General features: G+C 44.4%; 1 protein-coding gene across 3 annotated transcripts in view; it reads left to right on the top strand.

The window, feature by feature from the left end:
- Window positions 1-3,381: 3,381 nt before the first annotated feature.
- The window catches only part of NEDD9 (neural precursor cell expressed, developmentally down-regulated 9), a 69,097-nt gene continuing 55,896 nt past the window's right edge, over window positions 3,382-16,582 (top strand). Inside the window, exons 1-2 of one of the 3 annotated variants that reach the window (XM_083519192.1) lie at window positions 3,382-3,403; window positions 4,225-4,402. In XM_083519192.1, coding sequence (XP_083375318.1) covers window positions 4,340-4,402 — 63 coding nt within the window. In that variant the 5' untranslated portion in view covers window positions 3,382-3,403; window positions 4,225-4,339. Of the gene's footprint in view, window positions 3,404-4,224; window positions 4,403-14,614; window positions 15,439-16,582 lie in introns of those variants that run through there. The other 2 variants (XM_083519190.1, XM_083519191.1) reach the window with 2 other exon arrangements.

The following is a 16,582-nucleotide window of genomic DNA, read 5'->3' on the forward strand; positions in this document are numbered from 1 at the left end:
AGGCGGGGCTCCTGGGGGCCGGGACCGCCCCTGGCCTTAGAAGAGGATAAAAGCCCAGTCAGCCCGGTCCCAGGTTGCGGGAGCAATGTCGTTGTTGGCTTTGGACCTTCCTGTGTTCCTGATCCCTGCTCGGCCTCCTGTTCCTGACTATCCGGTACTCCTGTTCCCTGCTCGGCCTCCTGTTCCCGACCATCCGGTGTTCCTGTTCCCTGCACAGCCTCCTGTTCCAGCGTTCCTGTTCCCCGCCCGGCACTCTGCCTCGGACCTCGCCCCTCTTCGTGTGGACTCTGCTACACCCAAGGTACCTTACCCCGGGACCAGCACATCCACCTTGCTTGGGATTTGACTTGAGCAATTTCAGCTCACCTTAAACTGCATATGGTTGGAATCATGCAAGTCAAATGTGCTTAAGATGAGGGATTACTGTACAGTGATTATTTGCAGTGGATATTTTCTCAGTCAATCTCCTTACAGTGTAAGGCTTACATTAGGCGTAATAACCTAATCTGGATCAGGAGAACAGCGCTAGGTCAGGGCCTTGTGGCTGCTTTTTCTTCAAAATAATAGTGATAGTGATAGTGATAGTGATCGTGATCGTGATCGTGATCGTGATCGTGATAGTGATAGTTACCACTCTTTTAAAAGTGTGATTAACGTAACATGTAGTTTGGACCTGAGGATTCTCTATTCAAACCAGAGCCGGGCCTTCCAGAGAGATGACCACTTCAAGTAGCAGATACTGAGGGATGTGGAGTGGACAAGGCTCTGTGTGCTATATGACCAGCCCGTCTCTGCACTCCCTAAGCTAGCCTGCTGCCCTCAGGTGCAGTGGAGGACACAACTCCATTGTCAGTGTTGAAATAAGACTCAGTTGCTAGTCTGGTCAGCATTTGTGCATGGAATGTGAAGAAGTGCCACCTTGTCCTTTGCCTCAGGCAACAAAATGTCTTGAACTGGCCCAGTGGTGGCTGGAGTCCAGTGAGACTGGTAGGGGGAAATGCAGGGAGCTGAAACCAGAGCCAATAACAGGCAGAGCCAACTAATTCTGGTTTTGTCACCATCCTCCTGCCTGCTGAGTTCTACAAGGGCAACATCAAGACTAAGGAAGAGGACACTAGCAGACGGTGTTGCCCCTTGTCTGGTTGTAAGAAAGATAGTGGGCAGGTGGGGGCTGGCTGAGGGCAGACCAAGGTTGGTGGGGCAGTGCCCTGTTCGCTCTAATGGACCACCCTCCAAGAAGAGTTCCCTAGCTCCTCCTGAAGAACTACAGTTCCCAGGACTCCCTGTGGCCAAAGTGAACCTGTGGTATAAATCTATACCTTGTGGTTTTCAGTGATTTTATCCTAAAGGAAATATGCAGAAAGCAGACAGAGCTCCAAGGACAATTAGCTCCCATCACCCCCAGCCATTGGCCAGTAAAACAGGGGCAGATGGGAGTTGGAGTCCAACAACACTTGGAGGGCCCCCAGCATGGGAAAAGCATGGAATTAAAAAAAACAAAAACAAAAACATTTGTCTGTGACTTTTAGTAAGTGAGATGTGAATGAGTGAGAGACAGATGGTGACATCTTTAAGAGTAAGCTACGTTTCTGCTGTTGCCAATGCAGGAAGGGGGGGCCTTTTTATGCACCATCTCCAGTGAATCTAGATGGTTGGAAATGTTTCAGTGATACTGAAGCTGCAACTTTGACCTGAGGCATTAAAAAAACAAACAAACAGCAGATGGAAACAACCCACAATCTTCTCAGAAAGGCATATTCCAATTAATCCACAGTCATCACACATACAAATGTTTCTCAGAAAACTTTTTTTTTCCAGTTTCTGATTCTATTTTGGGTTTCAGAAACTCTTTGGGGTTTCTTTTGTGCCTTTTTCCCAAAGTCTGAACTCCTCCACTTTTTCAAGCTGTCTTTACAAAATGCTTAAATCCTTTCTGGGATGGAAAGCTAGAGTCTGGCTCCAGCAGATGCTTTATTTCCAGATCCATTTAAGCACACACACACACACACACACACACACACACACACACACACCTACCTCTTTGGGATTCTGATTTTAGCGACTTTTAATGGAATTGTTTCTGTGCTTCTTCCCCTTTGTGATGTCGGATTTTCAGTGTGTGTGTGTTTCTCTGTGTTACAATCAGTGATACATAATAGCAAGGCTGCCCCTTAAATATTTGCCTGCAAAAATGTGGCCTGTGCTTGAAAAAGTGGTTTGGCACCAAGCAGACATTTCTCAATATCCATTTACCAGATGGATCAACTTGTTCAATGCAACAGAAAAAGTTAGTAAACTGTGTGGAATGCTCTTAAAATACATTGCATTGTTTACTAGATTCCTCGTTAACCGTATGTCTTATGGTATTTTATAATAAAGTATTCTTTAAAATATTTTTGTTTTAGTCTGTAATATTTCCTAACAATAACAAAAAGAGCTGTAAATGCATTTCTACAATATCACTATGGAAAAATGTGCTCAAGTGTTTCCATAAATCAAATGTAGCACTTTGGCATTAGCTCTGAGGCAGTAAATTTAGAAAATTAGGACCAGATGAGTTTAAAATAGAAACTTACATAACTTTTCACCGAGATACATTTTTATATATTTTTGTGTGTGTGTGTGTGTGTGTGTGTGTGTGTGTGAGAGAGAGAGAGAGAGAGAGAGAGAGAATGTGTGTGCTTAGAATTAATCAAATTTTACTTTCACTAAAATATTTTGGAAATTATCTGAATGCTATTTGATCATTAAGGAGAATCTTCTAGGATTTCTTTGGCCCACCAGCTAACAGGCACCAACACAAAGTTCAAATTGTTCAAACTTACGTTAAATCGTTTTATAAGCAAATAATGCATACATTGCCCATCTTTTTCTTGAAGAAAACAAAATAAAGTTCCTGTCGAAAAACTGACTGGTGTTCTGTGGTTTTCAACAGTTGGAGATGGATCTCTGCTACTGAAGTACAGTCCATCTGGAAGTTTGAATTTGAAGCTTTTGAACTTGACTCTGTGGAGTGACACTGCTGTCTCCCTTTCACCTCCATTTTCCTGGAAGCAACAGCACAAAGTGCAGACCCTAATTGGTTCCCAGAAGAAACAAAACAATCATCCATTTCCTTTCCAACACACCAGAGCCCACCTATGAAGCAAGGTGAGGTGACCAATCTCAGGCAGCAGAATCCACAAGGGCAGCAGATCCCAATCTAGATCTTTATTCCTCCCTTGTTCCTGATGTTCCTCCCAACATCCCTCTGCTTCCAACTAGTCTCTGACCCCAACTGCCTCTCTCTTCTGGAATCCTTCCCACAGTTCTATCTAGAGATCTCAGGAATTGAAACTAGAACCTTTGGCACGCAAGGCCTTGTCCTCTGCCACTGAGCTATTGTCCTTCCCGGTGAGCTACGGTGAGCATTGAAGGACAATTCTATCAAATGGTATTAGCCATGAGACTTCCTTGTTCTCAGGTAGAGCACCTCTGAGTACCAGGTGCTGGAGGCAACCAAAGGGATGGCCATCACCGTTATCCTCTCCCCATAAACTTCCAGAGGGACCTGGCTGGCAGATATTGGAAGCTTGAATGTGGACTGTCTCCCACAAGGCAGGTCTTCTATTCATTCAATTCTAATTCATTCCTGGTTGTGGGCGTTCACCATTTCTACTTCTTCTTTTTTAACCGTGGGTGTTTCAAAAAAACGCCTCCACCCAAAAGTAGTCAAACAGAGCATGAATTGAGTCTTTTCATGCATTGTTCCACAAGGACTGTATCACAGTAGCCCCATTGTTCTGCCCTTTTAGAAGTCAGATTTCCCAATGATTTGGATGGTGATGGAGGAAATTAGGACGCTCTCCCCAGGGTGGGGAAGGGGGAGAGAGTGAAGCCTGGGGGAGGGGCAAGGGAAATAATACATTGGGGGCTGCATCAAAGGTACATGCGGCTAAAGAGACACTAAAAAATGCCACATGTTTTTGAGACTATTGCTCCGCTTCTGTTTCGGGCACAAATATCACTCTTTCTTTTCCTCTGGCACAAGTGGGAGGTTTGGCATTCTCAGTTTGACTGCTGGAGCACATCTACAAGGAAGAAGCATTCAGCGCAGAAGTCGAAGGCAAGTTGGCTTTGTTTCAGAAATGAAAGAATCTTTTAAAGTGTCATTAGAAGCAATAAGCTCCAGCACACCACATCCTCCCATTCCATTCCTCCTGCTCTCTTCCCCACATAGCTCAGATTCCTCCTTGACTCCCAACAACAATGGCTTGTGCCCGAGTGGGCCCAGCAGAGACACTGGACCCACAGTTTAGGAGATGTCTATCTTCTTGGTTCTGACTGTTCAACTCATACAATGATCTGGAAGAAAGAGGTGCAGGAGAAAATGTACCTTCAACAATGTTGCCTGGAAACCACTGTACACCCGGTATGTAACATGATCACCCATCTTTCTTATTGTTGTTGGATGTTAGGAATTTGCTTATTTAGCCATCTAGAATTAGAGCAGGGAACTATGTGTCGCACAACAGCACAAAATAGGAAGCTGGGTTTCTTCCACTAGAGCTGATGGTCATTTGGGACATCTATTTAAATTGTTCTGAGTGGGGAGGGTCACACTCTCTCCTCTGCTTCTCTCTCCCACTGCCACTTTCTCTTTTGGCACAGAGTCATTGGGGCGGGGGGAGAGAAGTGTGTATGATCATAGCATTAAAACAGATATGGGACTCAGCTAAAGGTAAAGGGACCCCTGACCATTACGTCCAGTCGCAGCCAACTCTGGGGTTGTGACGCTCATCTCGCTTTATTGGCCGAGGGAGCCGGTGTACAGCTTCCGGGTCATGTGGCCTGCATGACTAAGCCACTTCTGGTGAACCAGAGCAGTGCACGGAAACACTGTTTACCTTCCCACCAGAGCGGTACCTATTTATCTACTTTCACTTAGAGGTGCTTTCAAACTGCTAGGTTGGCAGGAGCAGGGACCGAGCAACGGGAGCTCACCCTGTCGCAGGGATTTGAACTGCCGACCTTCTGATCAGCAAGTCCTAGGCTCTGTGGTTTAACCCACAGTGCCACCTGCGTCTTGGGACTCAGCTACACAGCTGCAAATAAAATGTTTTAAATGTGTTGTAAAGTGCAATATACAAATATGATATTAGATGGTGACAGTGAGCTATGCAAAATTCAATGTATTTTCCAAAACAGTTTTTTAAAAAGTATTTCTGCAGCGTTTTTTTATATGTGTGTAGATTCCACCATGAACTGTCATATTCAAAAGGTTTGTTTTCTGGATCTTAAAACCCGATGGTGTTTAATGAGGCTTATTCCCTAGTAAATGGCTTTAGGATTGCAGTGTCAACACACTTTTACCACTCAGAAGAAAGCCAATATGGCCCCCATCTTGGTTAAAGATTGACCTTAAAATCCTGTTTATTGCCATCTACATTCTATGAAAAATATGGTGAGCTGGGTTTTAAATTACTTCTTTTTTCTTTCTGTAATTGTTCTATTTGTTTCTTACCTAATTGTTTCTGCTATATTTGTTTTTTAAAGATATCTCTGTGGCTTTAATTATATTTTGTAAGTCACCTTGGATAGAAGTCAGCATGTAAGAACTCTGAATAAATAAATAAAGGACTGGGAAAATCTTAGATCTCACTATTTGTTAAAGCAGAGATTAGTGGGCATTTCACTTCATTGACCTGACCTCTGAAAGCTGTAATCAGTATGCTTAAGCTTTCCCCCTTAAAAAAAGCCACACAAACCAGGCCTGCTAGCTACACACTTTCCAGTACTTTCCCATTCCATGTATCCTTTTCTATATATAGTTTTACTAAATCAGAGAGTCTAAATTTTCCAAAAGGGACCTGTAACATAATATTGGGCTGTAAACCCATTAACATCTATAAGGTTGTTAAGAAAACCTAAGTAGTTGTATTAGCCACAAATATGCCCTTTATAGAGGTTTGTTTTATTTTGTCATTAATGTGCAAGGCTAGCAGTTTCACATTCTCTAATGTCCCTTTCAAACTGTATCCAGTTTCTGACATTTTTAAAGTCTCGGGAAACACTGTAGATCAAAATGACTGTGTTAAGCTGGAGTCCTTTAGCCCAGAGAAAAACAAAAATAATTCCAAAGCAACCCCCGAGAGCAATTTGATATTTTCAGCATTGTTGTATTTGACATTGTTGTATGTTGAGCTTTAAATACTGTGAAGTCCCACATTTTAAACACACTACTTATTATTCAAATTACTTATGTGTTTTGTTGCTAAATGCATAGCTGCAGGTCTGCTGCGATAGCCTTAGAAAAGCTTGGAATAATACAGGATATGAATCTAAATACATAAATGGCAGAGCATTCCAAACCCCCAGATCTATTGTTCTGGAGGGGGCTTGGATGGAATAAATATGTCCCCCTGCCCAGTCTTGTCCAGGTCTGCTGGTCTCTGTGAGTGAGAATTTTGCTTAAATTTTCCTTAAACAAGGACAGAGCAGTATACCCTCCAAGTGTCCCAATTTTCTTGGGACAGTCCTGGAATTACAGGTTTCTGATTTGATCCTGAAATATCCTGGTTTTCCTTTTCGTCCCCTCCTCATTTTTGAAACAAGCCTTTGCTCTATCTGTGTGTGAAGGTGCAAAAAAGGATTCCTGTTTATACTGAATATAAAGTATCTGCACCAAATGAAGGAAACTGAAGCTGGCATACGAAGCCCTTCCTAAAATTTTGAAGGAAAATGTAACCAATCCACTTTAAATTCTTTAATTGCAATGCTTCAGCAGCCAGCCTTTTTTTAAAGGAAATGCCTGGAGTGTTTATTCCTTTATTGTAAATGGAGCCTTACACTGTCTACTCATAAGTAAGCCCCACTGCATTCAATGGAGCTTACTCCCAGGTGACTGGGTAAGGACTGTGCAGCCTTACACCGCAACCCTCAGCATTTTTTTTACTCAGAAGTAAATCCCACTGAATTCAATAGGATTTATTATCAGGTATGTTCCTGATCATTCTCACAGTTTCTGTTGTTGTTGTTTCCCGCCTTTTTCCCTGACAGAGACACAAGGCAGCTTACAGCTAAAATTTTATTTCATTCCATTTATCTGTGGAAGGTGTTCTACATTATCCTTTCATTTGCAATTTTTTTCTTTACAACTGTCTTGTGAGGTGGGTTCAGCAGAGAGGTTGTAATTGTCTCAAGTAACAGATATATATATATATGTGTGTGTGTGTGTATGATACACATACACACACACACACACACACACACACACACACACACACACACATGAGATGCATATGTGTGCAGCAAGATCAAGCATGGGAGTATTTTCCTGATGCAGAATTTTCATCTGAGAAATGTTGGAGGGTAATGAGAGCAATCATAGGAAACTCCCATAATAGCCTAAGTCCATTGTCAACTAGTCACTGAACCATATAAAGACAGTATCCACACAACCACATCACACAGTCTACTTTCTGTAACTTGGAAAGGCTGTCTATTCCAGATTTATCCTAGACCAAGAGAAGTATATGAGAAGGAGATTTTAACACGAATGGTAATTCTCCCTTGAAGAAAAGCTCTGGAAGGAAGTAGGAGTCAGAGTGTAGTGTCCAAAGTGAAGAATGGTTTAATTCTGGCTTGTGAATACATTGACATGGTACCTATTTATCTGATATCTCCACATAAAATGCTTGGCCAAACAAGTCTGTAATATGGTGTCCAAAGGAAAAGAGACCCTCCAAGTTTCCCTATTTTCCAGTGACAGTCCTAGATTTACAGAATCTGTCCTGGTTACTGATTTGATCCTGGAATGTCCCGCTTTCCCTTAGGTGAGCCAGTGTGGTGTAGTGGTTAAGAGCGGTAGTCTCGTAATCTGTGGAAACGGGTTCGCGTCTCCGCTCCTCCACATGCAGCTGCTGGGTGACCTTGGGCCAGTCACACTTCTTTGAAGTCTCTCAGCCCCACTCACCTCACAGAGTGTTTGTTGTGTGGGAGGAAGGGAAAGGAGAATGTTAGCCGCTTTGAGACTCCTTAAAGGGAGTGAAAGGCCGGATATCAAATCCAAACTCTTCTTCTTCTTCTTCTCTTCTAGGTCATCCCTATTTTCATCGGAGAAATGTTGGAGGGCATGGGAAAGGGCAGAGCACACCTAGATAAATAGCTGGTCTTCTCTAGAGCCTCTGGAGCTGCCTTTGCCAACCTGATGCCCTCCCAAAGTTTTGGACTACAATTCCTTTCAGCCGCAGCACCCAGCTGTAGTGCAAAGCATTTGGCGGGCACGAGGTTAGCAAAGCCTGCTCTGAAGGCCCAGCCACGTCTGCTGAAATACTTGTATAGCAGGGATGGGGAAACTGTGTCCCTGCTGGCTGAATAGCCACTGAAGGGCCACTGGTCCCACATCCCTGGTGCATAGTAATCGGGTAACACAATACAGCTTACTGTTCATTTTTATATCACTGGAAGCAATCCCAGTCCATCTGCAGCACTTAGAAATACTGGTGCAGGTCCAAGTTGGTCAGAATAAAAGAAATAAACGTGGAGCTCTCTCACCAGAGGAATGCTTTGAGACTCAGACTGGAGGCTTTTCAGTCCAAATCATTTTGTCTGGCTGGAGTTCCTCCAGTCAAGATAGTGAATGTCTGGCCAGGAATCATCTAAACCTAATAAAGAGGCCCAGTTAAAAAGAACGGCAACAGCGTTTCACTTTTGACTCATCTCCGTCCTGCCCCCATGTGAACCCAGCGGGCTTTTCCAATTTGGCCATAGTTTTATACCACCAGGCATTGGGCTCACTTTTAACCAGTTTGCCTTCCAACACCTAAGCAGCATGTAAATAAGACATTTTCCCCACGCAAAACAAACCTTTGGCCTTTTTATTTTTGGACTGAGGAGACAATGAGTGGGTGTTATGGGAACGTCTTCTAAGAAAAAAAGGGGAACAATTAAGGTGTTAATGGGGGGAGAGATCTCGCTACTGAACAGGAAGACTGGCAAGATGCACTTCTGTCCCTCAAAATTATAAAGCCCCCCCCCCCTTTAGTCAAAGTTTGTCTGATTTTTAAAATAAATACTCCACCTTTATTTCAGGCTCTCACCAGCCCACACAATGTAATGGGCAACACTTTCAGGATATTTAAAGGGTGCAGGGTTCTAATGAATATTCCTATATCTCTGCAGTGCCCCCTGCTTTTGCTGTTTCAGTGAAACACTTTAGATATATTGTCTTTAACGTTAATAGGCTACACCCATAGCTGAAAGCCTTCCATGAATAGAATGTGCATGTTATACACCACATACTATAGCAGCACCTTGCTGGTGCAAAATACACATTTACTGCTTTAAAAAAAAGCTTTTTGGGGGGGGGGACACAGAAGGCTACTTCATACGGGGTTAGCCTATTTGTCCAGCAAACCCAGCCTTGTCTACTCTGAGTGGAAGCAGCACTCCAGGGAAAGGGTCTTTCACATCATCTGCCACTGGATCCTGGAATAGCATGAGGCTTTTAATCTCAGGGTTATGGGTTCAAGTCCCACACTGGGCAAAAGATTTCTGCATTGCAGGGGGTTGGACTTGATGACCCTTTGTGGACCCTTTCAACTCTACATACTAAGTACATAAAAAGTAAAATTATATGGAATGGGACATCCCCATTTCAATCGGAGAAATGTTGGAGGGTATGGTACAGCATGGGTGGTGGTGGTGGGGCAGTGTGGCAGAGCACAGTGGCAACTTCTCTAACACCTAGTAGATTGTCAGAAATGTATATATAGATCAAAAATATGTGTTGGAAATGTAAAGAGAAAGAAGGCACCTTTTTCCATATGTGGTGGCCTTGTAATAAGGTTACAGCTTATTGGGAAATGATATATAATGAACTGAAAAAGATCTTTAAGTTAACATTTGTAAGTGAGTGCCCCATGGGTGGTGGTGGTATGGTAGTGTGGCTGAGCATGGTGCACTTCCTGTTTTGCCTCAAGTGGTGAAATGAGACGTACCACTGCTGACCTCATGATTCGAGAACTTAAACTTGTCAGTTCTGATGAAAGGCAGGCAAGGACCTACAGCCCAGGTGGGGCTCACTAGCCTGGGGAGGAGTTGTCTGATTTCTCAGCTGGAGTAGACTCAAGACAGGTGGGAGTCGCATGCCTCGTCCATCTCAGAAGGTATAGCAGGAAAGCTGTCCTGGCCGACAAAAGACGAAATCTTCCATGATATGTTGGGTAATAGATATTGGTCACAATATAGAAATGGAGGCATTGGGACAACTGTGGAATATGGATGTAAGATTTACAGCATGCTATGAAAGAAGATAAAATTATATGAAAATGTTGTATAGCTGGGGCCTAATACCAGCAGATTGGCAAAAATGTATAAATCAAAATCAATTAAATGTTGGAAATGTAAAGAGAAGGAAGGTACCTTTTACAGTAACCTTGCAATAAGGTCAAAGCTTACTGGGGGAAAGATGTGCTGGAAATCACTACAAACACCTCCCTTGTTCTCTTAGTATGGCAATGGTGCCTACCTGAGATGTGCTGGAACTGAGTTTCTGTGGGGGGAAAAGCCCTGCTTGTGGTATTGTTTTGCTGGGTGATGCCTCCCTCCACGATCCTTAGTTCCATTTTGATTCCATCAGACCAAAGGAAAGGTTGTCGTCTGCCTTTTCCCACCACCAGCTGCTGAAGGCACATTTATGGTATTTTTATTTTTACGATTAAAACATCTGTTTTGCATTCACACAATAGAACACTATTAAAAAGAAAAAGTTTCCCTTGCAGGTACAAGCATGGGCGTAGCCAGGATTTTGGTTGGGGGCATAGCTGTCAAGTGTCCCTTATTTGAAGAGACAGTCCCTTATTCCAGCACCATGTCCCGCTGCTGTCCCTTATTGATGGATGTCCCTTAAATGTCCCTTAAATGATGTCCCTTAAATTTCAAAGGAAGCAGCTCCTCTCCCTCCCTGCCTGCTGGCCAGGGAGGAGGGAGGCTCCAACTGTGTTGCTCACCCAATAAGAAGTCTAAGAACGACTGGGGGTGGAGCTTGCATGCCTTGTGTGTGGCTAGTTAATGCAAGCTGAGGAGGTTTTTGAATGCTGGACGCCATTTTGTTGCACGTGCTGCTGCAAACTTTGCAGTGCAAAGCCAGGCCGGGGAGCCAACTTAAGTTGAGGCTGCATAGGCCTTGTGGTGCATGTGATTCAGATTCTATTCAGTTGAAACTCTGGTTACAAAGTTGGTTAGACAGTGTTCTCGAAGCTACCAGCATGAGTTTGACCAGACTCCAGGAGGACAGGAAGACTGGAGTGCCTGGAACAGGTGAGGCTGCAGGTCCCTTATTTTGGCTGCTGGTCCCCTACTTTCAAGGCTGCTAGTCCCTTATTTTCAAATCTGTAAGTTGACAGCTATGGTTGGGGGGGGGGGGCAGCCAAAGTTGTTGAGGTTTTCTTGGGAAATCATGGGTAAAAATATCCTGTAAATAGACATTGTAGGGGGCAGGCTTCTGCTGGAGGTGAATGACAGAACCTCCAATAAATGAGTATTTCCAATGCTTTTCAATATTTTTTGTGAATCTGGAGGGGGCAACTGCCCCCTGCCCCCCTTGGCTATCCTCATGGATGGCAACACTTTCTGAATGCTCAAAGCCCTTCACGTCCATTATCTCCGCAATCATTGCAACAGTAATTTCTAAGTTGTGTGCTGAAGGACACTAATGCCGCAAGAGACCTGCTAGTCTGCAGTGAGAAGTGAATTCATTAAAAAGATGGATGGCAGCTCTGGGCCCCTGTGAGTCCAGCACATCCCATCTGTAGAGGTGCTGCCTGCTGTGTGATTTACCATCTGGCCTTGCAGTCTTCTGATCAGCCTCCATTGGGAGAGGCAGTTCTGCTGTTTACACAAATGATAATTCCTGACCCAGAAACACAGAGGTATTCAACGCAGTGCCCCCCCCTTCCAAAGTGGCTGAACCCCAGTTCCCACCAGCCTCAGCCACCAAGGCCAATGAGCAGGGATGATGGGAGCTGTCGTCTACAGCAACATCAGGAGGGCCACAGGTTCCAGAGGAGAAGAGGTCTTGCCTATTAGAATGACTCCACCCACCTGGTCTGCAGATGTGAAGGGCAACATGCATCACCCAGGGACCCAAGGGTGAGATGGAGGTCGCACACCCTGCTTCCAAGGAAGAATTGTGTGGCAAAGGCAGAGCAACCCACCCCCTTCTACTGACCATAGTAGAAGCAGAAATAGGAAACTGGGCAGAGGGAACCAGGCAGAGGGCCTTCTTGGTAGTGGCACCCGCCCTGTGGAACGCCCTCCCACCAGAGGTCAAAGAGAACAACTACCAGACTTTAAGAAGACATCTGAAGGCAGCCCTGTTAGGGAAGCTTTTAATGTTTGATGCATTACTGTGTTTTGATATTTTGTTGGGGTCCGCCCAGAGTGGATGTACCACTGGCTGGATTACTGCTGACACTTAGTGGCAAAGAACTAGTGCCTAGTTTCCTTCCCCCGCCCCCTCTTCTTCCCAATCCCAGTTCCTTTTGTGTCATAACTTTTAGATTGTAAGCTTGAGGGCAGAGACCATTGTTTAATAATGTATTGCTAATTGAAAGCTGCCCTGGAAGCTTCACATCTGAAGAGCAGGGTATTTTTATTTATTTTTAATAAACAGATAAAGAAGGCTTCCTGGTCAGGCTGGAATTGTTATGTGGGCAAAGAGGATAGATAGTCTTTCATGCCATGGGACCTGTCCAAGTGATTGCAGAGCTGAGCTCTGTCACTCCTGCAAGAGGCGGGCCTTTTTCTCTCTTCCAATCAGGATGCAGGGTCAGGAGGGCATGTAAAAAGGCAAAAGGGTATTGGGAAATGATTTATAATAAATGGAAAAAATATTTAAAATTACACCCCCCCAAAAAAAACCCCCAGAGTTCTTTTGTTGGGGATAACCCAGACTAAAATTCCCAGGTGTCAGAAAAGGTTATTTATGTATGCAACAACTGCGGCCCATGTTTTGTTAGCCCCAAAATGGAAAGTGAGGGAAGTCCCAACTAAAGAGGATTGGCAAATTAAGTTGACAGAATATGCACAACTTGCAGATTTAACATATAGAATAAGAGAGCAAGAAGATTGGAAAGCATTTATTGAATATCTGGAACATAACTGTATACAGTTGAAAACGCTGGCAGTATTAAGATAAATGCAGCAGAGTAAATAATTTTTGATGGATGTAAAGGTGGAAAATGGATTTGAATGGTTATAGTAAAATATGCAGGGATGCGCATGATATGTAAAATGAACCATGGTAAGAGGAGAAGGGAAGTCATTGGTTATTTTAAGGTTTGTAAAATGTTTATTTGAAATTGTAAAACAGAAAATTTAATAAAAATTATTACATAATGAAGAAAGAAAAAAAGGATGCAGGGTCAGGAGAGTGTTTTGCACAGGGAACATGGGATGGGCTTCTCAGAAGAATGTCAAAGCTATCTTGTATTTTAAATTTCAGAGGTTTGGTGGGAGCACTGCCTTTACATCAACCCTGGTTGGCAGACCAGACTACTTATCCCAGTTTGTGGTGGTGGACTCCACCGAAGCAGAGAAAGTGTGTAAGAGAGTGAGTGTGACTTGAAGAATCCATATGTTGCTGGACTTCAACTCCCATCACCCCTAGCCAGGGAATTGTAGTCCAACAAGACAGCTATGATTCTTCAATTTATATGTTTTACTGTGTTGTAGATACAGGAATAAGGGACACGGGTGGCGCTGTGGGTTAAACCACAGAGCCTAGGACTTGCCGATCAGAAGGTCGGCGGTTTGAATACCCGTGACGGGGTGAGCTCCCGTTGTTCGGTCCCTGCTCCTGCCAACCTAGCAGTTTGAAAGCACGTCAAAGTGCAAGTAGATAAATAGGTACCACTCTGGCGGGAAGGTAAACGGCATTTCTGTGCGCTGCTCTGGTTCGCCAGAAGCGGCTTAGTCATGCTGGCCACATGACCTGGAAGCTGTACGCTGGCTCCCTTGGCCAATAAAGCGAGATGAGTGCCGCAACCCCAGAGTCGGCCACGACTGGACCTAATGGTCAGGGGTCCCTTTACCTTTAGTTACATTCAGACAAACACCACAAAAGTTGCAAATAAAGAGACAAAATCTCATAGGGAACAACAGAAGCAGCAGATAACAGAAGAACCCCTTTTCGTCCTAAATGCCGATTTTACGCAGGGCCTATGGGGGGTCGTGAGAAGTTTCTTAGTGAATCCGGTGTCGGACCTCACTTGGTCTCCCATCTCTTATATTTGAGACATGGGTGTAGCCAGGACTTTGGGGGGGGGGCAGGGCTTTTGGGGGGCAGAACCGACCTGATTGGTCAGTTAAGTATGTGTATTGTTTCACTTGATTAAGGGAGGGAAGAACAGCTGCCGCAGCTGCTCCCCCCCCCCTTAGCTACGCCCAGGATGCGAGACTATTTTACAAGAAGGACGTTCAGCGCCTTTCCCACGTTTTACTCCGGGCGGGAGCAACACGTGTTACATGAAGATTTCATTCAGAAGGCGGCGCGTAGGGGGCGTTGCCCTCCTCCGCAGCGCGTCTGGCTCTCTAGCCAATAGCGGGAAACTATGCAAATAAGCGCCGCGGTTAGCCTGCGAGCGAGCAAAGCAGCGAGCTCAGAGTCGCTGGCGAAACGCAGCTCAGCAGTAGCGTCGCCGCGGCCGGAGCTGGCAGGCGGCTGTTTTCGTTTTCGATTGCAAGCGGCGGTCAATGGAGTATAAAACCCGCCCGGGCTCGAGGTGGTGGGACTGACTTGTCCAAAAGGGAGCGCCTCTTCCACTCCCTGCCCCAGGCCTGCGAGAATGAAGTACAAGGTAAGAAGATGGGTTGCTTTGAAAAACTCGCCCCCCATTTTTTCGTGCGTGGGGCTGGAAACACGCGTGGGACGGGCAAAAGTTGTGCATGTACTTTTCCTGCTCCGGAAGATGTATTGGCAGAGCGGGGAATGACGCAAGCCTGACCCGCCTCGGTGCTTGGATTCAGGGTCGAGCCAAAGTTAAGGATCTGTCGGGAAACTTTTCCAAACTTCTTCAGCGGTGTCTCAGTTGTGTTCAGTAGGTCTCTTGAATTTAAAAACAAAAAGTCGAGTCGAGTGAGTGAGTGACTGCGGTTAGTCCTTGCTAGCAGCCAGTTTTTATTTTGTATTTTGGAGGGGAGAGTTTTGTTGCGGTTTGAAAACTTCTCACCAGCCTCAACTATGCCTCTGACAAGCTCGATATTTTCTCATCCGCTGCTGATCTTCAAGACAGTTAACGCTGTCTCTTCCTCTAGCTCCTTACTGTAGAGCAGCCTCGCTCGCTTACTCCAGAGTAAGGCTGCCCTTTCAGGGAGAAAGACCGAAACAGCCGCGCAGCCCTATACATATGTATACTCGGACGTAAGACCCATTGAGTTCAGTGGGCCTTCTCCCAGGTGAGTATAGGACTGCAGCCTCAAAGTTAATATTTCAAAGTAAATGAGATTTTATTACCTCCTTTTGAAGCTCTTCAAATCCTTTTTGAGATAAAAATATGTGTGGGTACCTTTGGGGTGTGTGTGTGAAGCAATGGGTTAAAAGAAAACTGTTGTGGAGCAATTTAAACCTTTGCCAGCAGAGATATCATTGAATAATAGATAACTGAGAAGAGGATGTCATTTACAGTCAGTGATAAAAATAATTTTCAGAAAAGGTGTATCAAAGAATTTTTCTGAGTGACCAAAGGAAGCCTGTTCTTCTTTCCTTCAGAAATCAGGATGAGATCGGGATTATGTTGGCTGGATAGAAAATATTTAGATGTCGGCATAAGGCTTAGCTGTTGACTTGGGCTTGGATTTCCCCCCATTTTGCATGCAAATCTATGCAGAAGATCTGAAAAGATTTCCTTCCATCACGTAATGGAATTGCTTTGATAAAGTAGAAAGCATCTCAGTTCCTGTTAAAGAACCAGTTTTAAAAACTTAGTGCAGTAGACCAATGAGATCTGGGTTCAAGTTCCTTCTACTTAACCAATCACCACACTGGCTGCCTGTGGGTCAGTCCCTGTATGTCTGCCTAGTTGTGAGGATAAGAAGGGACCGTCCCCCATGTTGTTCACCAGTTTGGACACTTTGAAGGATGAGTGCTTTACAAAATGGGGCAAACAGAGTTTGATGAAATATAAAATTCTAGATCTGTACTGTTAGCAAGAGGGCTCACATGTTGATTTAATGTGATTCCTGCTGCAGAGATGTTGCCCATTAATACAAAAATGTGTAGCCAGAATCCTGCACATTTCAGTCACTTGGAATGAATTGTTGTCTTGCATTTCCCCCTCTTTCCAGTTTGCTTAGTTTCTAGAGTTCATTCTAGTCGTCTTAGAAACACACATTCGGGCTGTGACCCTGTGTGCATGCTTACAAGGGAGTAAAGACAACTGAAATCAGTAAGCCTTAACTTGGGAATGTGTGCATTGTGCACAATTCTTTAGGTAGCTCTGAGCAACAATCTGGACAAGTATTTGGTAGCAGTGACCCCTGTATTCCTTCGTCTCCCAGGGGTCTAGGAAAACTCTTTCAAGTTAAACTAGGAAAGAGATTG

This window comes from Podarcis liolepis (genome assembly GCF_965112155.1).
Source record: "Podarcis liolepis genome assembly, chromosome: 8".
Taxonomy (NCBI): domain Eukaryota; kingdom Metazoa; phylum Chordata; class Lepidosauria; order Squamata; family Lacertidae; genus Podarcis; species Podarcis liolepis.